We start from the raw sequence: 25051 nt of genomic DNA, 5'->3' as shown, positions 1-25051 counted from the left end.
AAGTTCGTTAAAACATTTTAGAAATTCCACGACCTTCTCTAATGAGCATTCAATTCTATTTGAATTGTAAATGAATGGCAAATTATTGAAAAACTTTTTTGTAGGTCATGTTGTTTTAAATGAATAAAATGAAAGGGTTAACAATTTATAATATGATAATGAAGATTTAAACTGGTTTCGTTTAACAAAACTAATTGTAACTTTAATTCGCAATGCTATCGCTAATTGCAGTCAATTTTTCCATTAACATTTTATTCTGGTATTTTTTATTTATTTCTTTTTATTTTAATTTTAATGGAGAAATAACTTTATATTATAATTTTTTTTTTAATTAAAAAAGTTTTTAAATTTAAACAGATAATTAAAACTTTATTAGAAAATAAGAGTTCTATATTTGACTGTGCCGAATCTTATATGATCTTCACGGACCACATCTTATATTTCAAAACAATTAAAAAATACCAGTTGGAAAACAAAAGAGTACCAGAAGGTCCAGTTTTATAGGAATTTCTTCAATCAGGACGCTGTTTAAGTATATGTTTCTAAGTTTAACATTAAAAATAGTTCAAAAGCACCAATTGAAGAACAAAAACCAAAAAGTACTAGTTAGAAGGAAAAAGTACTAAAAATCCTTTCCTACAGATTTTCAATCACTTAGGTTTAGTTTTATATTCTTAGGTTCAATATTCTAGAATATTCAAAAAGTACCTTTTGTAGAGCAAAAAAGTACCGAAAACTCATGCTTAATATCATGTTTCTAGGTTAATATAACAGAAAATTAAAAAAATACATTTTGAAGAACGAAAAAGTACCAAAAAGTTCCCTTTTAGAGGTTCTCATTTACTCCGGACTTTAAGTTCATAATTTCATATTTGTAGGTTCAAAATTACAGAAAACTCAAAAAGTGCCTTTTGAAGAACGAAAAAGTAACAAAATATTCACTTTTATAGGTTGTCATTTAGTCCGAGATCTTCATGCTTAATGTCATGTTTCTAGCCAATAAGAACACACTGCTTCATTCGCGTTGTTCTTGCTCTGTTTTGTTTTTATGAGGTTGTCTCGTGCTCAAGATATAGATAGATAGATAGATAGATAGATAGATAGATAGATAGATAGATAGATAGATAGATAGATAGATAGATAGATAGATAGATAGATAGATAGATAGATAGATAGATAGATAGATAGATAGATAGATAGATAGATAGATAGATAGATAGATAGATAGATAGATAGATAGATAGATAGATAGATAGATAGATAGATAGATAGATAGATAGATAGATAGATAGATAGATAGATAGATAGATAGATAGATAGATAGATAGATAGATAGATAGATAGATAGATAGATAGATAGATAGATAGATAGATAGATAGATAGATAGATAGATAGATAGATAGATAGATAGATAGATAGATAGATAGATAGATAGATAGATAGATAGATAGATAGATAGATAGATAGATAGATAGATAGATAGATAGATAGATAGATAGATACATAGATAGATAGATAGACAGACAGACAGACAGACAGACAGACAGACAGACAGACAACAGACAGAACAGACAGACAACAGACAGACAACAGACAGACAACAGACAGACAACAGACAGACAAGAGGCAGACAACAGACAGACAACAGACAGACAACAGACAGACAACAGACAGACAACAAACAGACAACAAACAGACAACAGACAGACAACAGACAGACAACATACAGACAACAGACAAACAACAGGCAGACAGACTGACAGACAGACTGACAAACTAACAAACTGACTGACAAACTAACAAACTGACTGACAGACTGGCAGACTGACAGACAGACTGACAAACAGATATTTTCGAAATACAAGTATGTGCTTAGGCTGGCCCTTCGGAATTTGTTCTGATTTTACTAACAAAATGTCAATATCATAGAAAGTGTGGGATATAATATATGTATGTTTTTTTATTTGCTAAATTCTGCAACTACACTACAATCACCATTCACTCTTATAAAAAGAGAGAAAAGATTCCAACAATCATATCATTTTATTATAATTTCTTTTACATTCTTTGCAAAAAACAAAATTGTATTACTGCTGGCATGACATTGATTTAGTTTATCTTATACGTTTTCTTTCTGTTTTTTATAAGTTTATGTTGCAAGAACAACTACACATAAAAAAGACACCTACTTTAATGTTATGTAGTTCCTGCCACCAACTTGCATTTTAGCTTAAATGTTTAAAAAAAATCCCCCCTAGTAACGCAACTAATGCCCCCTACACTCGTAGAATGATGCCGTTAAACAACAAAATTTAATTTGTGATTTCAAAGTGCAAACTAAATGTTTCTATGAGTGTTTAACTTCCAACCCCAACCTTACAACCACCACTACCGCATCAATGCAGCCATTTTTTTTAAATTACAGACATTTGATTTTTTTTATTACCCTATTACCTCCCTCTTTGGTTTTTCCGCTACATTTAAGTAAGTCTCTTTGTGTGTGTGTGTGAGCGTAAACGTATGACTACCATTAGAAATCGTATTTTCTCAGTGAGAAAAAGTTTTAGTTTTCTTTTAATACCTTTTGTTGGTTTCTTAAGACTTCTTCTAGTTTTCGTTTTTTTTTTCTTCTTCTTTGGTTCTTCTCCTGTGTTTTTTGTTTTCTTCTGTTCTTGTTGTCTTTTTATACTCTATTCACAGGAAGTTCCGGTTCTAAGCGATGGCATTTATCATATTGACTCGTTTATTCTGGATGCACCTAAAACCGCCATTTGTGTGGGTTTACAAGATGATTTCTTGTTCAACTGCAAGTCAGGATATGACCATGATTACACCACAAGTGGCCACGAAAACATGATGAGCATAGACATGGACTTTGCCGATGACATCGGCTCGAATACAAGTTTTGAGGAAAACTCCTACACAACACAGTCGGAAAATAGAAATTCAATTGATTCAATTGAATTACATGAAAATTGTTGTACTGCTTATGGTGGTGTTAACTATCAGCTTAATAGTGAACTAACTACAGTTGCTAATGACAATGTGGATGACGACGATGGTGTTGATGTTAAGCATGTCTTCGATAATGATGAATTTATCATAGTGCCACATGTGCCTCAGAAACTTATAACATCCCATTGCGATCTACACTCTGGCTTAATGTTACTAACACATCCGGATAATGAGTTGTTAACTACATCACAGACTTCAGACTCTTGTAATAGTTCACCGGCTGCTTCATCAGTTACAGCCAATGCCAGCAACTCCTCGGGAGATTCTAATTATATTTCTGCTAACAATACTGCCATAGCCACCGTCACTAACTCCTCTTTGGCAACTTCTTGCTATCGAGATGACATGCTGAACTTTCAGTGTTTTATGCAAAAATGCGCACATTAGTTATGAGCATAATACAAGACATTTTGGTTTACTTTTTTTTCTATTTCTGATTTTCTTTTTCGTACGCTTAAGGACATTTTTCACCAAGAAGCTATTTATAAGAGAAAATTCAAAACAAAACAAAAATATATATGTATGTCATATCATCGTAGTTGTTTAACAATAAGAAGCACCAACAATTTAATATAAAATATAAATTTATTCGAAAATGTTGTGGAACATCACAGTGGTTGTGGGTTAAGTTCGTACAAAAGTGATAAAAGCAATCAGTTGAGAAAAATTAAGACTCGACCAGCTAACGCACTTTTCCATCTTATTGATCTTAATTGTGATTTCAGGCTTGTTGGTTTTTCCAACGAATTCTGGAAATATTGAACTATTTCCTCAAACACATAAATGCTTTTCAATTGTTAAAGTTAATAAAAAATTTAATATTATTCTATCTTACGTAAATAAAATGCCACATCTAATAAACTCCACAAAAAAAATTTTCATTATATTTTAAATTATGCAAACAAACGCATACCAGACAACAAGCAAAAAATCAATCAAAAATAATAATAATAAAAAATATCCTTTGACATACAAGCGAGCACATCATATACAAAAACAAAATTCAATTAAATTTTCTTTAAACATTTTTACGCGAAACTGAACACAACCACTGTGCTGCTGCAATAAAAAAAGGAAAAAAATATTACAAACTAAATAAATGGTTTCTCTCTTTAAAAAAATGCTATAATAAAAAAATATTAATGCAACTACTATTTTATCTTAAAAGAAAAGCAACTTAAATCAATAAACCAAACTAAAAATTCTTTTTACAGAATAAAATGCAAAAATTTAAAAAACCAAAACTAAAACATTGTTTAACTTTTAGCTAAAGAGCTGACGAAAATGTATATTATTTTAAAATTGAAGTTTTTACTTTTATTTTATTTTTTACCTAAAATCAGCATTAAACATTTCGATTAAATTTGCGATTTAAATTATCATGTATTTAAGAAAATGGTGCTTTTAAATTTGTTTTATCAAAGAACACACTAAAGTAATGGACGAGTCTTCAGTTAATTGGTTCTCGTGATAAGTCCAAAATTAATTATGTTTTGAGACTCATTTTTAAAAGATTGAATTAAATTTTTTAACTGAGATCAAGATTTTCAATCGCTGGTAGGGAACAGTTAGTGTACTGTGTAAGCATCGATTGAGAGGTATTCCTACATAAGTTTCTTAATACGGCATTTCTTTCAGACACTCTACTGAACACCCTTCCAAGTATTACATTGCTGGGCCGGTTAGCTTTTATGTTCTTTCTGTTTTCTCGATTCACAAGGGAAGATCGAGATTTGGTCTCAATATGGTTCTATACAAATTCTAAGGCAATGACCGGCGGAATATTGAGAGTACATTTTCTGAGAAACACTTCTAATAAACCTTGCCCAGATATGTGCTCCCTATAGTTAATGTTTAGCACTTGGCTACATATATGAATTTCTTGATACTCTGATAATAGTGTCGCATCTGGTGTGTTTTGGTATAATTATCATTTCTTTAGCTTGCATTTATTAGTGATCTGTTGCTGTCTTCGTAAAACGTGCAACATGAAAAAATATAAACATATACGAACACCACTGATAAAAGACCAAAAGAGAAAAAGACCCGTATCTACCAGTTTTGCCCAAAGTCATGCCCTTTTTTATGAGCCCCAAAGATGAAGAGCCTTGGTAATATTTTAGAAAAAAAGTGATAAATTTCCAAACGTTGGGAATTTTGATTTACGATCTGAGGCAAAGTTTTATCTAAAAAATTGTGAACATATAAAATCAAAATGCTCAAAAAAAATTCGAATTTCTACCTGTTAAAAAAATATTTAAAATGCTTCCCTAAATAGGGCGTATACTTAATATTTGTGATATCAATAAATCATTGACACGTATACGTGCAGGTATCATTAAGAAAGGCAGTGCAATTCCACAATGTAAAACTTTCCACTTGAAATGAAAATGAAGGTTTTTGCTTTTATGTTCTTCATGACAAGAGCTACAATTTTGCCTCAGAAAGCAAATCAAACTTCCAAAAGGTTTGCGAGATATGAGCCTGAGGGCAATTCTTTGATGGCCCATAAAAGGTGCATGATGCATGATGCATGAAAACTATGAGATACTTTAAAAAATTCGAATTTTTAAATGTTATAAAAAATCTTCTCAAAATAAAGCGTATACGTAATATTTGTAATGTCAATAAAATATTAACACGTATACGTACAGGTGTCGTCAATAAAAGTAGTTCAATTTTAAAACTATGAGATACGAGTCTTTTTTGTTGGTCTTTTATCACATGGTGGTGGCCATGACCCCAAAAAATAATCAATGTCAATTATAGAGGGAAGGAAGCTGACTATAGAACAGCCATGTCCTGATTCTAATCGTAAAGGGTTCAACGTGGCAATGTACCTGCCTTTTAGACAATTTATGATCGATATCTGAACTATACTCAGGAGTCACTTTCTAACTAACATATTTAGTCAAATAGAAAGTAATGTTCAGAATTCATTGACCTCATCTTTTCTCTTAAGAAAGAAGACACCTGTAAATAATTACATGTATTTCCAGAAGAAACTCTAATTGTTATGCATGCTTTAAGCCTTACCAATTAGTAGTCATCCGACTACTAGTTTTTAGGGGGGGGGGGGGTGGTATGGGTGTTGGTGTATATTCTTGAATACCTTATTAAATGTTCTCAAGGATCGATATATTTATCTCTCAATCATGGATTTAATCGCTCTGATTCCACGCAGACTTATGCCTTCTCAAGGGAATATACAATAATAGTAGTTGCAGCAGCATGAGGAGAGAATACAAATTTCTCAATCTTGTTCTACCCGGGCACCAGTTTCATTTTCGACGGTGATACACCTAATCCAAATTATTAACATATTTTGCAATGTTTTAAGCTTGAGTTCCATATTAGATCCAACGTGCCAAATCCCTAGCAAATCTTATATAAATCAACCGTACCCGGAAATATGATGAGTTTTATAATATTTAGACATACATATGTACATATTTCACCATGATAATTTAAATCCAAAATTTAAATATAACATTAAAAACAACAATAACAAATGTCTTTAATGTTCTAAAAAAAAAAACAAAAAACTTTGAATTGATTCCCTATTTATTGTTTAATCACACTCCATGAGCATTATATATTGATTTTTGTACGATGTCTTTAGATTATGTTTACATTTCCGCCCTAAATTTTATTTATAAGATTCATTCAAAAAATTTTGCATAACAATTGTTTTACTTGAGCAATTTGTGTTGATGTCCTTTCCGGTGTTTCATTGCGTGAGTTTTCTTTCCTTTCGTTTTTGTCTCATTTCCCTCCGCCCCCATTTGTTTTGTTCTAATTTTTGTTTCAATCTTTTCTGCCGTTTCAACATCTATCTGTGTGTTAGTGTAATTTTCTTATTTCTTAATTTTTCTTTCGATTTCCTTTTAATACAAACATTGGTTTAATTTTTTTTCTCCGTCTTATTTTACTGTCATTATTTGTAAGATTGTTTTTCTTTATTCAATCTATTTTTTTCTACTACTTGTAAGTTTTTCCTCTTGAATTTATTTAAAAGAATTTTTATTTCGATTACTCATGTTTGGCTGTTTCTTTAACAATTTGACATTGTGCCTGACACGCCCGACTTCATTTGCAATACTGTTGGGGAAGGACAGGGTTTTGCTAAAAAATCTTAAAAAAAATATTTTAAAATTGGAATTAAATTATTTTATTTAATGGTTTTTTGAGCTTCTTCATTTTTATTTTGTTTTTGTTACTTTTTGCTGTCATTCATTCTTTGACAATTTCCAGTAGACCCAAGACTTGCAAAAAAAAAAAAAGAAACACAAATGATGAATTGATGTGTCTTGAGTTTTACTTTCCAAGAAAATGTATAAATAAAGTTCAAAGGAACTAAAAATTGGTTGGTTTAAATAAAATATTTCATGCACACATACATACACTTATTTATTAACCAAAAAATTTTGTTATTTTTGATTTAATTTACTACCTCTAGGGCCCAGTTTTTTAAGAAGAAGAATTAGGTTTGTATAATGTTAAAGTTTTAAAGTTTAGTGTCTCCCAAAAATTTCTCTGATCGTCAAAAAATTGAAGTGCAGAAAAACTGGCCTCTACTTTATATGAAACCAAAAATCTACTATTCTAAAATAAAATTGGCTATAAATTTTACTTTAACTTAATATTTTAAAAATTCCTTCTTTTTTACACACACTACTACAAAAAAACTTCTTGTCTAGTCCTTCAACTAATTTAATATATTCTGTTTTGTGATTTAATATATTTACAGGAACACATACGCCAGTCTAAAGAATCTAAATTAGATGAAATGGGTCGTAATTCAAAAGCACGTTCTCGTGACAACATATCGATTGTATCACCTAGGTAAGTGATTTAAATTTGCTTTTTCATTAAACCTTTATTGAAATGAAAAACAAAGTTAAAACCCATTTGAAAACATTATCACCATTAAACAACTATTTTATACAATGGTATTCGTATGTACAACTACAATTGAAATTAATTTCTATTACTTACTTTAACATTTGATATCTCTGTGTATCCCCTCTGCATTTTAGACAAAAACATTCACAAACATCATTACAAATACTCGATGATGTTTCGAGTCGTTATTATCGTGAAATGGAACTGCAAACAAAGAGTAATTTTAAGGAAAAGGATCCAAGTATTTTGCGACATGACATGATTGTACAGACAAGCTTATGCAGTACGGATGATTCGTCAACAACGATAACGGAACAACAGCAGCAGCAGCCAACACCGCCAGCTGGTGTTGGCAGTAGTGCCTGTGATATGGGCTGTCAGACAAGGTGAGTTAGGTTGATTGTTTGTTGCTGGTGGCGATGTTAGTGATTTTAGTTTGATTTTTGTAAACATGTTGCACTGATTGTCAGTCAGTTAGTGATTCAGTAGTGTCAGTGAGCAAAAGAACAATTGTTATACATAATAAATACATGCTGCAGTTGCTTGTTGTAAAATTTTATGTAAAACTACTTACAGTTGAAAGCAATCATTGACAATGATTGCAGTGATTTTTGTTGTTTTTCTTTAATGTTAGACAATAGTAATGATAGTAATGTGGTAGTTTTTGAAATAAAATGTAATGGCGTTGAAATAAAGAAGTAAAGAAAAAGTTTAAAAACAATTAAAATTTTACTTTCTAATTTCCCATATTGAGTTGCGAATTGTCTCACCCTATCTCAAATAAAATGCTAAAACGTTCTAATTCAGTTCCGGTTCAGTTCTAGTTCAGTTCTAGTTCAGTTCTAGTTCAGTTCTAGTTCAGTTCCAGTTCAGTTCTAGTTCAGTTCTAGTTCAGTTCTAGTTCAGTTCTAGTTCAGTTCTAGTTCAGTTCTAGTTCAGTTCTAGTTCAGTTCTAGTTCAGTTCTAGTTCAGTTCTAGTTCAGTTCTAGTTCAGTTCTAGTTCAGTTCTAGTTCAGTTCTAGTTCAGTTCTAGTTCAGTTCTAGTTCAGTTCTAGTTCAGCTCTAGTTCAGTTCTAGTTCAGTTCTAGTTCAGTTCTAGTTCAGTTCTAGTTCAGTTCTAGTTCAGTTCTAGTTCAGTTCTAGTTCAGTTCCAGTTCAGTTCTAGTTCAGTTCTAGTTCAGTTCTAGTTCAGTTCTAGTTCAGTTCTAGTTCAGTTCTAGTTCAGTTCTAGTTCAGTTCTAGTTCAGTTCTAGTTCAGTTCTAGTTCAGTTCTAGTTCAGTTCTAGTTCAGTTCTAGTTCAGTTCTAGTTCAGTTCTAGTTCAGTTCTAGTTCAGTTCTAGTTCAGTTCTAGTTCAGTTCTAGTTCAGTTCTAGTTCAGTTCTAGTTCAGTTCTAGTTCAGTTCTAGTTCAGTTCTAGTTCAGTTCTAGTTCAGTTCTAGTTCAGTTCTAGTTCAGTTCTAGTTCAGTTCTAGTTCAGTTCTAGTTCAGTTCTAGTTCAGTTCTAGTTCAGTTCTAGTTCAGTTCTAGTTCAGTTCTAGTTCAGTTCTAGTTCAGTTCTAGTTCAGTTCTAGTTCAGTTCTAGTTCAGTTCTAGTTCAGTTCTAGTTCAGTTCTAGTTCAGTTCTAGTTCAGTTCTAGTTCAGTTCTAGTTCAGTTCTAGTTCAGTTCTAGTTCAGTTCTAGTTCAGTTCTAGTTCAGTTCTAGTTCAGTTCAGTTCTAGTTCAGTTCTAGTTCAGTTAGTTCAGTTCTAGTTCAGTTCTAGTTCAGTTCTAGTTCAGTTCTAGGTCAGTTCTAGTTCAGTTCTAGTTCAGTTCTAGTTCAGTTCTAGTTCAGTTCTAGTTCAGTTCTAGTTCAGTTCTAGTTCAGTTCTAGTTCAGTTCTAGTTCAGTTCTAGTTCAGTTCTAGTTCAGTTCTAGTTCAGTTCTAGTTCAGTTCTAGTTCAGTTATCAGTTCTAGTTCAGTTCTAGTTCAGTTCTAGTTCAGTTCTAGTTCAGTTCTAGTTCAGTTCTAGTCAGTTCTAGTTCAGTTCTAGTTCAGTTCTAGTTCAGTTCTAGTTCAGTTCTAGTTCAGTCTAGTCAGTTCTAGTTCAGTTCTAGTTCAGTTCTAGTTCAGTTCTAGTTCAGTTCTAGTTCAGTTCTAGTTCAGTTCTAGTCTAGTTCAGTTCTAGTTCAGTTCTAGTTCAGTTCTAGTTCAGTTCTAGTTCAGTTCTAGTTCAGTTCTAGTTCAGTTCTAGTTCAGTTCTAGTTCAGTTCTAGTTCAGTTCTAGTTCAGTTCTAGTTCAGTTCTAGTTCAGTTCTAGTTCAGTTCTAGTTCAGTTCTAGTTCAGTTCTAGTTCAGTTCTAGTTCAGTTCTAGTTCAGTTCTAGTTCAGTTCTAGTTCAGTTCTAGTTCAGTTCTAGTTCAGTTCTAGTTCAGTTCTAGTTCAGTTCTAGTTCAGTTCTAGTTCAGTTCTAGTTCAGTTCTAGTTCAGTTCTAGTTCAGTTCTAGTTCAGTTCTAGTTCAGTTCTAGTTCAGTTCTAGTTCAGTTCTAGTTCAGTTCTAGTTCAGTTCTAGTTCAGTTCTAGTTCAGTTCTAGTTCAGTTCTAGTTCAGTTCTAGTTCAGTTCTAGTTCAGTTCTAGTTCAGTTCTAGTTCAGTTCTAGTTCAGTTCTAGTTCAGTTAGTTCAGTTCTAGTTCAGTTCTAGTTCAGTTCTAGTTCAGTTCTAGTTCAGTTCTAGTTCAGTTCTAGTTCAGTTCTAGTTCAGTTCTAGTTCAGTTCTAGTTCAGTTCTAGTTCCGTTCTAGTTCATTAGTTCAGTCTAGTTCAGTTCTAGTTCAGTTTTAGTTCAGTTCTAGTTCAGTTCTAGTTCAGTTCTAGTCAGTTCTAGTTCAGTTCTAGTTCAGTTCTAGTTCAGTTCTAGTTCAGTTCTAGTTCAGTTCTAGTTCAGTTCTAGTTCAGTTCTAGTTCAGTTCTAGTTCAGTTCTAGTTCAGTTCTAGTCAGTTCTAGTTCAGTTCTAGTTCAGTTCTAGTTCAGTTCTAGTTTCAGTTCTAGTTCAGTTCTAGTTCAGTTCTAGTTCAGTTCTAGTTCAGTTCTAGTTCAGTTCTAGTTCAGGTTTCTAGTTCCAGTTCTAGTTCAGTTCTAGTTCAGTTCTAGTTCAGGTTCTAGTTCAGTTCTAGTTCAGTTCTAGTTCAGTTCTAGTCAGTTCTCGTTCAGTTCTAGTTCAGTTCTAGTTCAGTTCTAGTTCAGTTCTAGTTCAGTTCTAGTTCAGTTCTAGTTCAGTTCTAGTTCAGTTCTAGTTCAGTTCTAGTTCAGTTCTAGTTCAATTCTAGTTCAGTTCTAATTCAGTTCTAGTTCGGTTTAAAGTGATCTCTTACAACGAATATTAACGAGTCTTCGAAATATTATCTTCTTAAACTTCTACGCAAACAAGAAACAGCTCGTTAAAACTCTATTTTAAGAATTTAATGCTCATTTTAAATCTACGTATAAAAACAATTAATTCCATGTTTTATGAAGTTATCTAATGCAAATTTCATTACTTTCTTTTTCATGCAGAGAATCTCTATTTGCTACAGCTTCATTAATGCGTCAAAAATCTAAAACACCCTCTATAGCTGGCAGTCAGCGAACTATAGAGGGTGTACCTCCGCCTCCACGTTTTTCGACCTTTGGATATGATGCTGCACAAATAGCACCACCGCCACCACCCACCGTATCGACATTGTCAAGGCGTAATATGCACCTGCCACAAGAGTCTCTAGAAATGGAACAATTACCACAGCAAACAACGCACACAATGATGATGATGCCAACACCACATCAACAACAACATCAACAGCAACATCAGCATTTACATCATAGACCCTCACAGGAAATCTGTCATCATCACCAGCATCAGCAACATTTACAACAGCAACAACAAAAGCAAACACTGCCACGTCATCATCAACAACAACAACCACAGCATCATCAACACATGCAACAGCAACAACAGCATCACCATCACACTAGTTCAACAACAATACCACCCAATGTCACACAAATACCAGCTCCCGGCACAGCCATTGTAACAGCCGTATCCACTGGCTCCAGTGGCCGACAAAGGGAACAGGCCAACGCCGGTGGTGGCAAAGGCAAACAAACTAAAGTTGATGAGTCAAAAGTGTTTATTGACATTAGAAACTCAGCACCCGATGTTATAATCATGACATCCCATTGACAATTAAGGAAATTAAAACTAAAAATTCAAATGTATAAAATTTCTTATCAGCCCATTATTTTGTTGTGTATTATTATCATCCATCCCATACCATCGCCTTACTCATCGTCAACATTACTCATTGATTTTATCTTTATTGTTTGTTATTTGCATTAAATGCAGCCAGTGTAAGTTTGTTTTTAGTTTTAAAAAATGTCTAGACGTTTTCCTCATCTAATTTAATTACATTAATACATAGTTGATATTAAATATTCAGAAAAGGAAATACATTTTGTCATAATTAAATTGAAACTTTAAATTAAATTTTCTGTTTTGTTTTTTCCTTTTAATTCTTTTTATTTTAATTTATATGTATGTGTATGTTTGTACTATGACTATGACCACTTTTTCTTAAACAAATATTTATAAAATTGGGGTTACAATGCTGACTATATGATGCTGACACAGCACCATATAGTAGATAATCAGAAATGGGGTATTTTATATGACATGACTTGCTTAAGGCTGGAGGGAATAAATGACTGACTGACTGACTAGATGACTTGGTCAACATTGTAAATGTCTAACTAAACTTATTAAGGCTGATAGTTCACAATTTTGCTGAAATACATATAAAAGAGAGGTCGTCGCCGACTATACAGTGGCCTATAGCGAGTTGAATAACATAATAAATTCGATTCGAATATTAAAATGAAATGCTCATAACTATACAGATGTTTTTGAGGCAAATAGTATGTGTCTCGGTACAAACTATAATGAAATGGTGTAGAGTATAAAAACAATAATAACATCATGGTGTTTTAAAAAAATCCTCCAGGATTAAAATTTACAAAGCAATTATCGGCAACATGACCTTTGCTTACATTATGCCCATGCACAAGTCGTATTGAAAACAGTAGTGAAATTGAAAATTATTAAAAAAAAAAAAAATGCTTTAAGTGTTCATCAGAAAAATTTTTATATTCTGACTTTTGAGAAAACTTAACATTTCTTAAAAAAAATATTCTAAAACCACAAACAAATATTGTCTTCCTAAATCTCAAAAAATCACAATTATACCACCACAACTCAAAACAGCGTTTACCTTTCTGTCATACATTTAAACATATACATGTATACATGTATTTATATGTATGTATATACTAGCATCCCTTGTATGGGTCTACATTTTATTTGTTTGGTCATGTTTTGCTTCTGGTGATTCGGCAAAAAAACAAAAAACAAAACATCCGGAAAACGGAACATGTTCAAAAATGCCGTTATACATAAATGTCACCGACCACATGATACATGCTGCAACAACAAAAACAACATGGTAACACAACAGAAACAATATTTGCATCACGTGTCATATTTGTTGTTGTTGCATACATATACATATATATGTATGTATTTCTTCACTTGTTTTTAATTTTTTTTTGTACTATTGTTAAAATGAATTGTTTTCGTTGTTGTTTTGGTGGCAAATCTTTGTAACTGCATAGATATGAATTCGTTTTTCCTCATATTTTTTTGGGAAGGGGAATAATTGTTTAAAATTCATCAATTTTTTCCCAACTGTCCATTTTTGACGAAAAGATATCAAGAATTGAGGAGAAGTATTTGTGAATTGTATTCATAGGCACTTTCGAGACATGAGGGAAATATGGCAAACAGTGTTATGAGGTTAAACAAATTTAAAATTAAATCATCCAATATCCCAATTGACTGAAAATAACTCTTAACAAGATTTGTGAAAAAGTTAAAATTAAACAAAAAATTACTTTTTAAATAATTTTTTTTTTAAATATAAAGTGTCAGAATATAAACCGAACACTTTTAAAGATACATATTCTTTGTCATAGTAAAAATTGAGAATTTGTTTTCAGATGTACTTATAGAAAAATTTGCAACACTAAAATTTTTGAGAAATTTGTTAGTTTGAAGTGAGGATGTACATATGCTACCTAAGATCCGAAGAAATGTAGGAAACTATCGGACTTGTTGTGCGCTTCTTAACCCAAATCTCTGGTTGAAATTAAACCCATAGCCTCAGAAGTGACAGATTACTAAAACAATACAAAATTACTAAAATACGTAGACTCCCCCTTTCGAGTGATTACTTTTTAATATCGAATACCTCTGAAAAATATGCAACACAGGGTCGGTAAATGATGGTCCAATACGACCTTTAACAATACAATGATACGCCAATCCAACCATTAGATACAATTTGAAATTTATTTCGATATCGTCTAGACTAAATGCTAGTATATTGTATGGTCTATAGACTAGAATATTGTCTAGTCTTAATACTAATCTATTGTATATTCTTAAAATTAGACTAGTACAAAATGGATAATAGTTCATTTCCTAGTCTATAGACTAGTCTACTGTCTAGTCTACAAACCATTATATTGTCTAGTCTATAGACTGGTCAATTGTCTTGACTATAGACTACTCTACAAACTATTACATTGTCCTGTGTAAATACTAATATATTGTCTAGTCTATAGACTTATTAATAGTAGTAAATTGTCTAGACTTTAGACTAGTCTATAGACTAGTTATTTGTCTAGTCTACAGACTGATAAATTGTATAGACTAATCTATCGTGTAGTCTAAAGACTAGACAATATACTATTGTCTAGTCTTTATACTAATATATTCTCTAGTCTACAGGCTAGACTATTGTCTAGTCTAAAGACTAATCTATTGTCTATTCTAAAGACAAGTCTATTACATAATCTAGTCTAGTTTGTTATCTAGTCTAGAGTTTAGTCTTTTGTCTAGTCTATAAACTATTAAATTGTCTAATATATTATCTAGGCTATAGACTGGTAAATTGTCTAGACTATAAACTAGTTATTTGTCTAGTATATTCTATAGAATAGTTATTGGTCTAGTATATTATTTGTCTAATACATTCTCTAGTCTACAGGCTAATCTATTGTCTGGTCTAAAGACTAATCTATTGTCTATTCTAAAGTTTAGTCTAGTGCATAATCTACACTAGATTATCATCTAGTCTATCTAGTATAGACTAGTCTAGTATAGACTAGTATATTGTCTAGTCTTCAATTTATTATATATTTCTTTTGTCTATTGTCTAGTCTAAAGACTTATCTATTGTGTAGTCTAAATAATATTATATAGTCTAGTTTTTAGACTAATTTATTTTCTAGTCTACAGGCTAAACTATTGTCTAGTCGAAAGATTAATCTATTGCCTTTTCTAAAGACTAGTCTAGTACATAAGCTAAACTAGCTTGTTATCTAATCTATAGACTAGTCTATTATCTAGTCTATAGACTGATAAAATGTATAGTCTATTGTCTAGTCTATAGACTAATCTCTTGCCTAGTCTATATGTACACTAGTGATTTGGCGAAATTTACCACCACGAGGTGGCCAATGTTTTATAATTATTGAAAATATTTTTTTTGGCCATTTGAAATCAAAAACATCACGCACCAACCCCAATTTCTAATATAAACCAAAATTTTTTTAAATTTTTTATTTTTTTGAATTTTAAGATTAAAATATTTATATATGGGCCTTTTTACCTAGAAGTATATTTTTGTCACATCGCGACTCATCATTGCCTATATCTCCGAACTTTTTGATTTTTCGCAAATATACTATTTTACATCCCTAAATCAAAAAGTCCACAAAAAGTTATTTGTTGATTATATTTGTTTTGACTGGTTTTAAACAATTAAATACTTAAAAGCATATTTAAATTAATTATCTAAGATTTGGATTCCAAAGACATATGGAGCCTTCAAAAGACTGATTTTAAAAAACAGACGGACAGACATTTGGTGCGTGAACTTTCTTACCAAGTGCAAAAAAATAATAATGTAGTTTCTCATAGTTTTTAATACTCTATTCGACTATGATATGCCAACTAGCATATTTGTAAAGAATATCCCTAAAATACACTGAAAAAGGTAATGCGATTTTATAGAATTTTTGGTACTCAATACTTTGGTACTCAATACTTTGCCAGCACTAGTGTTTAAATAAGATTGATCTTTCAATATAGCATAATTTGAGGCGATCATTTTAAAATAAAATTTTTTTTTATACAGCATTGACGAAGAAAAAATAGCACTGATCAGCACTCTTTTATTATTAGCGTACAGTTTTTAAAGTTGGCTACTTTGCTACTACTATGATCAATAAGTTTTTATACATTTCACAAAAACTGGACATGTAGTTTAAGAGAGGCATATACAATTGGGTTGTTGTAGACCTTCGTTTGGAAATTGTTGATATAATTGAATAAACATCATGTAGTAGTTTGACGGTTTGGTAAGCTATGATATCAAAATCAAGCTATTTACTGTTGATAAACACTTAAGAATTTCTGAAGTCGCAAAAGGTCGTAATTGTATGATGTCTGAAGTTTATCCATTCGGTAGTGTACGAATCTTCTGTGGAACTTTAAGTAATGCTATATTTATTCGAAATATATTGAATATGTTACTTTAAAATCGTCAACACCTTAACACCATTTCATAATTTAACTTTGCTGGAAAACCCTTTATATAATATGCTTAAACATACATATGTACATATATGCATGTTTGTAAGTCTCTATGGATGTGCTTGTGTGTTTTTCTGAATTTATGGATTTTTCATGCTACAGAAATGAACCTCCAGAGCTAATGACATTGCCCAAGCCAATATACACATCATTTATTGTTATTTTCAGCGAATGGGTAACACCTTTTTGTATTCTTGTTGTCATTTCCAAACAGCATATCACTATATATACACATTCATATTGACAGACATAAATACATAGAGACGTGTGTTAAATTCATATCGTTTCGTACTGATATTGGATGGTGAATTCATAAAAAACAAAAAAAAAACCAACACAACTTCAACAAAAAAGTAGTTTTCTCTATTAACAGTACAAGTGTTATGAAAACACTTAGATACAAATACGTAAAAGTAACCAGCAAACATTTTCTACAGCGGAAGTCGATAGCGATCGGAATCATCTTGCGTATAACGTATGTATGTATGTAGTTTCTTCTAAAAGTGACTAAAACGTTAAGCAATATTTTTGTCTTCCAAATGTTTGAGGGGTATACTTACCGGAAACTGACAGACAACATCATGCGAATAGCCGTTTATGTTTTTTTTGCTAATTCTTCCATATACCAGCTACAGTTCCTTCTCTGTATTTTCTTGTCCTTCTTTGTGTTTAACAATCAAGTGCAGCAGATGTTTTCTTGTTTTTTATGACGCTGTTTTTGTCGTCGGTTGTCGTTGTTGTGGAACAATTTGATGCATGTCCTATACAGACACAAAGAGTACACACAACATGTCTTCATGCCTTCGATGCTGCACATCAATTCCATCATCAGCATCATTTTCATATATGTTGTTTGGTGTTTCCAACAACAACAAAAAGTAAAGCGACCAACAATAACATAGTTTACAAATCATTGTTCTGTTGATTCCGGTCATAAACACTCTGAACGTCGGATCTGATGAACTATTTGTGCATGCATTCTTTTTTTTTGGTAAATTCAATCATTATCATGGAGAATTCAAAAACTCAACGACTGCAGTAACCACGTTTGAATTATAATTGCTACAAATATTTACGTTTAATTTTTTGGGCGATTTAATACTTAAAATGTAAATGGCCACTAACTCATGGTTATATTTATGTATAATTTGTAATGCATTACAATAATAGCAAAAACATCGATGACTGTGTATTCATTAGCCGTAGTTATGTATGTATTTGGTTGTAAAGTCATGGTGATAAAGTGCTTCAAATTTAGAATATTTTTCACTTCAAATTTATATACAAATATATGTATGTATGTGAGAGAGTGGTATAGCGTAATTAGGTGTTCTAATATTTAAATGCTATTTTGAATAAAATATCAAAATTTAAGTGTTTTAAAAATGTGTGAGATTTAGCAAACTGTGGATTTTAAATACTTACTTAAAATGTCGATATTTTTTATAGAAATGATGTTCATTCAGCACATAAATTTTGTTAAAAGCTTTATTTTATAAAACATACAATTTTACTTTTCTAAAACATATTTTTAGGCTTTCAAATTATTTATAATTTGTGTGGCCACATTATCAGTGGCTGGGTTTTTCCATCAAACTATAATTTAATAATTTTGCAATATCAAATATTTGCTTTATGAATATTGTATCATTTCCAGTGAACTAGTTCAGCCACTAAAAGTATGCAGTATTTTTTTGTATAATAATTCTATGGTACATAATTATTTTAACATGTGATAATATGCCAATCGAATCAAAATATATTTAAAATTTTAGACCATATGGTGGGGTTTTGTATATTATGGTTTTTTGCCCTGGTGCTGTAGTAAGCAAGCAGAATGCTTTTTTGTTGTTATGATTTTATTTCGTAGATCCTAAGTTTACGTATGAGTTAAGTACAAAAAACCTAATTTAAACCTTTTTTGGGTCAAAGTGATTTTACAATGTACTAATTTTGAGAATTTTCGGTTTGATAAAATACGTCTTGATTTCAGATCAAAATAATATTGTTTTAAGAATGTATAAGATTGAGCTAACCCCAAACAAGGATTAATTTGAGCTCGATTCGTACTTGATTTTAGAACTCAGAACATTTAAAAAAAGGTTTATTATTAAAACAATGCGTATGTTAAAAATGTGGATTATTTTTATACCCTACACCACTATAGTGGGGAGGGTATTATGCGTTTGTGCTGATGTTTGTAACACCCACCTTAAACTTACCAATCGGCTCAGAATCACTTCCTGAGTCGATTAAGCTATGTCCGTCTGTCTGCCTGTCTGTGTGTCCATGTAAACCTTGTGCGCACTTTACAGATCGCAATTTCACGTAGCCCCCATATAACCGGACCCCTCGTATCGGGCTTTTGACCTCATAATTATGTTAAATAATCTACTATCTCTACAAAAATTGGCATTATGTATGTCTTAATAATTCTAGTGATTTTCGAAAAGATTGGGCATTACTTGACCCTAGCCCCCATACAAAGTCCCCTTCATAAAATGACTTGAATGTCCACAATTCACTTATAATCACTAGTATCACGATGAAATTTGTCACAAATAAGTTTTATATAAAGATAAATCCCGACAATACATTTTATAAGGATCGGACCGATTTTTGCCATAGCCCGCAAACAACCGCACCTACCTATTTGGGCCCTTTAGCTCATAACTACATCAAATGTACTAGTATCTCTCAAAAAATCGACAAAACTAATTTTGATATAATTATAAATATCACTGTTTCATAACGGACACGGTTTTCTAATGCATTAATAAATAGTACGGTTCCTATATAAAATACTTTGTAAAAACATCTCCAAACTTGGAAAACAGTGCACAATTGCCGATGAAATGCACACATACATACATACATACATACATACATACATACATACATACATACATAGGTTTCTTAAACAGTATATATGTCATTATATGCGGTAAAGCAGTTTTTCATTTGGAACCAATGTAAAATTCAACATAAATGCTTTGTTATTGAAAATGAATCACATTTTATATTCGTAATTGGTGTAGGGTATCATATGGTCGGCCACGCCCGACAATAGTTTTTTACTTGTTTTATAATAAAGTATTTAAGTATTTTACCTTAACTCCGAAATATTTTAACAATTTATTGACGAAAAAGAGATTTTCCAAAAGATTAGTTATGTGGGGGCAAGGGTAAATCTTATCTTATCCTTATACGTTTTGATAGAGGGATTTATGTTTACATTAAAGTTATTTGTGCAGAATTTTATGGTGATACTAGTGTTTATAAGTGAATTTTGACCTTCAAATGATTTTTCGAAGGGACTTTGTATGGGAGCTAGGGTAAAATAGAGACCGATTATTACGAAAATCAGGAGTATAATTTAGACACGTATATGAAACCATGTTATGCCGATTTTTGTGGAGTTACTAGAACATTTAACATAATTATGAGCTCAAAATCCGCATTCGGGGGTACGGTTGTATGGGGCTAGGCTTCAATAGGCTTTGTCCCTGGATCGAAAATAGAGTTTGTGCCAAATTTCATCAAATTATCTCGAAAATTACGAGCTGCAGCGTATGCACAAAGTTTACATGGACACACAGACGGACAGGCAGACAGACAGACAAACAGACAGGCAGACGGACGGACGGACAGACAGGCATAGTTTAATCGACTTAGAAATTTTCTGAGCCGATTGGTATACTTTAAGGTGGGTATAGGACCAATATTTTTGGGTGTTACAAACATCAGCACAAACGCAAGGGTATAAATAGTTGAATTACTAGAAGGGTGGCCGGCCCCAATGATTTTACCGTGATTCCATTTCTCAAAATTTTTTACTGACGTCAATATTTGTTTTTTACGATAGTGCCGAAAACAACATGGGTTTAAGCGTTCATTTATTTATGTCAGTGTTCTGGAATTTTACAAAATTCTTCCCATTCATAAGTTTTTTTATTTTTTAAAAACTAGTTATTTGTTAAAGCACTTTGTGTTTCCTCTTAATTAAAATCATTGATCAAAAACATAAATTTTCAAGTAATTTATTTATATGTTTATTAAAAAAAATATTTCAAATACAGTGATTTAAATTTCCTTTTCAATATAAAATCATATATAATCAATTTGGTAAATTAAACAAAATACACAAATCCCATACATATGTAATTAAATAAATAAATAAAACTATTGGTGTAAATATTGCAGCTAATTATCAATAATTAAATTCAAATAAAATGTACAGTAAGTTTTTAAAATTAAATTTTATAAAATAATTTATATATAAAATGGAAACCAAAAAAAAAAACATCAAATGTTTATAAGAAATTTCTTAAAAATATAAAAAAATATAATAGAATTTAACAAAAAAAAAAAAAAATATTATTACATAAGTTGAGCATAAAACCACAATTTATAGAACATGTAAAAAGATGAAATATTTATTTATTTATTTATGTATATTAATATAAATATATAAAAATGTTTTTATTATAAAAATTATTATTTATGTTTGCATATAAATTATAAATTGTATGTTTATAAATTTCTTTATTTTTTTTAATCACTTTTAATCCTTTTAAAAGGTGTAATACACATACAGCTTTTTATATGTATACCTATTTATTGTACATTTTGTACACTGAAAAAAATATAATGATTTTAAAAGTGTTGCAAGGAATTCAACAATATTAAGGTCACCGTAATTATACTATAATTTTTCGTTATTATAATAATCATATAACTGTTAAGAAACATGGTAGCGACAACTAAGAAATATGATTAAAGTGAACATAATATTTATATACTCGTCACCTTCTTGAGAAGGGTGACCCTATAAAGTATCTATATTCCGAGTCCTTATAGATAGCTTGCTTTCAGGAAGTTTCCTATTTAAAATCAGTAAAATCGGTTCATTTATAACGGAGATATGAGCAAAAATCCGAGACAACCTTTGAAAATTTCAACAAAAATATTGGATAGAAACATTAAATTAAGCTTGTAGACCCCGGATTAAATGAGAACCTATAAAAGGAAACTTTTTGTTACTTTTTCGTTCCACAAAAGGTACTTTTTGAATTTTCTAAAATATTGGACCTAAAAACATGAAATTAAGCATGTAGAACCTGGATTAGGCGAGAACCTATAAAAGGGGACTTTTTGGTACTTTTTCGTTCTGCCAAAGGTACTTTTTGAATTTTCTATAATATTGAACCGAGAACATGAAATTAAGTATGTAGAACCTGGATTAGGTGAGAACCTATAAAAGGGGACTTTTTGGTACTTTTTCGTTCTACAAAAGGTACTTTTTGAATTTTCTATAATATTGAACCTAGAACATGAAATTAAGTAAGAGAACCTGGATTAGGTGAGAACCTATAAAAGGGGACTTTTCAGTTCTACAAAAGGTACTTTTTGAATTTTCGATAATATTGAACCTAGAAACATGAAATTTAGCATGTAGGGTCCGGATTTGGTCAGAACTTATAAAAGGGGACTTTTTGGAACTATTTCATTCTACAAAAGGTACTTTTTGAATTTTCTATAATATTGAACATAAAAACATGAAATTTAGCATATAGGGCCCGGAGTAGGTGAGAACCTATTAAAGGGGAGTTTTTGGTAATTTTTAAATTTTCAAAGAGTATCTTGTTTTTATTAACAACGTTAATTATACCCTACACCACTTTAGTGAGGAGGGTATATAGGGTTTGTGCTGATGTTTGTATACCAATCGGCTTAGAATCATTTTCTGAGTCGATTTAGCTATGTCCGTCCGTCTGTCTGTCTCTCCGTCCGTCCATGTAAACCTTGTAACCAAACTATAGGTCGCAATTTTGAATATAATTAAATTAAATTTGGTACATTATCTTTTATTGCCCCAGGGACGAAGCCTATTGAAAATGGTTAAGATCGGTTCATTATTTCACCTAGCACTCATACAACTGAACCCCTGAATAGGGCTTGTAAACCTTGTAATCAAACTACAAGTCGCAATTTTGAAGATAATTCAGTGAAATTTGGCACATGATATTCTATGGTACCGGAGACAAAGCCTATTGAAAATGGTGAACATTGGTCCATGATTTCACCTAGCCCTCATACAAGTTCATAATTATGTTTAATATAATCGTGTCTCGACAAAAAGCTGCAAAACCAAGTTCTATACGAGCCTTGATGACTCTCATGAATTTTATAATTATAGGGTCTCATTTGACCATAGCACCTATACAAACCCCCTTCAAATTTTGACTTAAATGTCCACAATTTTATTAAACAATAAGTATACCTGAGTAAGGTACAATTCAACTTAACTGCTTTATTATGAAAACTAAATCACATTTTATTTTTGTAACAGGTGTAGGGTATTATATGGTCGTCCTCGACCGACTATAATTTCTTACTTGGTTTTTTCTCTGCCTGTACTCGTTAACCATTTAGTTGAAAAAAAATCAAGAGAATGAGATATTTTTTATAATGCAGAGTAATGCAAATTAAATTTAAAAAAAAAAAACAAAATCACAAAAAAACTTTACAACAACTGCAATTACATTATTTATTATGTTGAACTGAGTAAATATTTATCAGAAGGATTAATAGATTTAATTTTTTCTTCAAATTCAATTAAAACAATTTGCTTTAAGGAAAAAATAGCAACATATCTTTTTTGCTATGTAGAGGCATGATATCTAATTAGATTTGCTATGAAAGTGTTTGAAAAAAAAAAACATAAAATAAAACTCATCAAAGTTTTATAGTATAATTATTTGGTTGAATTGAGTGTATTGGCTCAGAAATGTACACAAATTATATAATTTATAAATTACACATGTAATTAGATTTAAAAACAACAATACCAGCAAAAACTTAAATTGAAAAGTAAGGGAATAAAATGCTTAAATTTACTTACACAATAGCATTTTAAGTTATTATTTTAACACGGTAATGACTTTGGAGGCAAGTACTTACCATGCTCGCTTACAAATAGTTAGTTAGGTAAGTACTTATTACGATAACTTACCAGATTGTATTCATTGCAACCGCTTTGTTAGAAATTTATTTCAGAATATTTACTAAGTAAAGAATCGAAAGTTTTCCGATGGTGTTCAAAGTTTTATTCTCAAAATTTAAGAATGCAATATTCTAATAAAAAATATTTACTTTTTTTCTAAATCATTAAATAAATTTATTTTTCCATTTCTTAAAATATTCATCCAATTTTACCTTCTAAGAATTGTGGTTGTTGATTTGTAAAATAACTTTTTTTCTATTAAGTGTATAAAAAATATCATATAAAAACCAAAGAAAAAATAAATTTAATCTAAAATAAATTTGCTAAGAAAACAAATTCTAGAAATAAAACTATAAATTTTGGCTAAAAGGAACCAAATTAAAGAATTGTAAAATAAATATTTATAAAAAACAACAACAACTAACAGTAAAAACTTCAAAAACAACAAATTAAGAAAAAACAAACTAAAACTAATAGAGTTTGTTAATTAAAGTAAGTAAAACAATTTTAGTAAAAAATATCAATAATGAAAAAATAATTATTTTTGTTTTAATTTTAAAATACGAAAAAAAACAACAAAACTAATTTATATTAAAAACATTTAGTTCAAAGTTTAAAATTTAAAAACATTTTATGTTACACAAACAACTTAGAGAAATTATTATTGTTATTAAAAGGTTTATTTTAGCACATTTTAAAAGCAAAAGTTAAAATTTGGTTTATAATCACAATCAATAAAAACAAGTGCTAACAAAATAAACCTTTAAAATTTGTTTTGTTATTTTAAATTAAAACTTAATTTAAGTGTGTTATAAAAGAAATCTTGTTTTTATTTTAACTAAATACACAAACACTAATTTAGTATTTTGTTAACAAACTTACTAATTGTAATAAACAAACCAAACAAAAAAAAAAAAACAAAACATATACATATATTTTTTAAATAAAAAATGAAAACGAAATAAAGACCCATAAAAATTGTAATAAATTTGTTTTATTTAACGACAACAACATCGAAAGTCAAAATTGATAAATGTTTTTATTTTATACGATTTTTAGCACATACTCTAATAATATAAATGGTTTACAGCAGAGGCTGTTAATCTCTCGTTAAGCCTATAGAGTGGGTGATTATAAATGGAACAAACTTCGAAATAAATATCCTCAAGTTTAATTTCCCAAAAAATTTAAGAATAATACAGAGACGATACCTTTGGGTAGTTAGTATGTTACTTAGTTAATTGGTTAGTTAGTTAGTTAGTTAGTTAGTTAATTAGTTAGTTAGTTAGTTAGTTAGTTAGTTAGTAGTTAGTTAGTTAGTTAGTTAGTTAGTTAGTTAGTTAGTTAGTTAGTTAGTTAGTTAGTTAGTTAGTTAGTAGTTAGTTAGTTAGTTAGTT

General features: G+C 30.6%; 1 protein-coding gene across 3 annotated transcripts in view; it reads left to right on the top strand.

Annotated features, from left to right (window-relative positions):
- LOC119604238 overlaps window positions 1–12781 on the top strand; it is a 196933-nt gene extending 184152 nt beyond the window's left edge. For all 3 annotated transcript variants that reach the window (XM_037956726.1, XM_037956724.1, XM_037956725.1), the window contains exons 13-15: window positions 7767–7861; window positions 8056–8307; window positions 11455–12781. In XM_037956726.1, the coding sequence (XP_037812654.1) occupies window positions 7767–7861; window positions 8056–8307; window positions 11455–12118 (1011 nt within the window). In that variant the 3' untranslated portion in view covers window positions 12119–12781. The remainder of the gene's footprint in view (window positions 1–7766; window positions 7862–8055; window positions 8308–11454) is intronic.
- Window positions 12782–25051: the final 12270 nt, after the last annotated feature.

Source organism: Lucilia sericata, unplaced genomic scaffold (genome assembly GCF_015586225.1).
Source record: "Lucilia sericata isolate MDLA Ls3-8-SP2 unplaced genomic scaffold, ASM1558622v1 Contig000373F_arrow, whole genome shotgun sequence".
Lineage (NCBI taxonomy): Eukaryota > Metazoa > Arthropoda > Insecta > Diptera > Calliphoridae > Lucilia > Lucilia sericata.
This window is presented reverse-complemented; position numbering and strand designations above follow the sequence as displayed.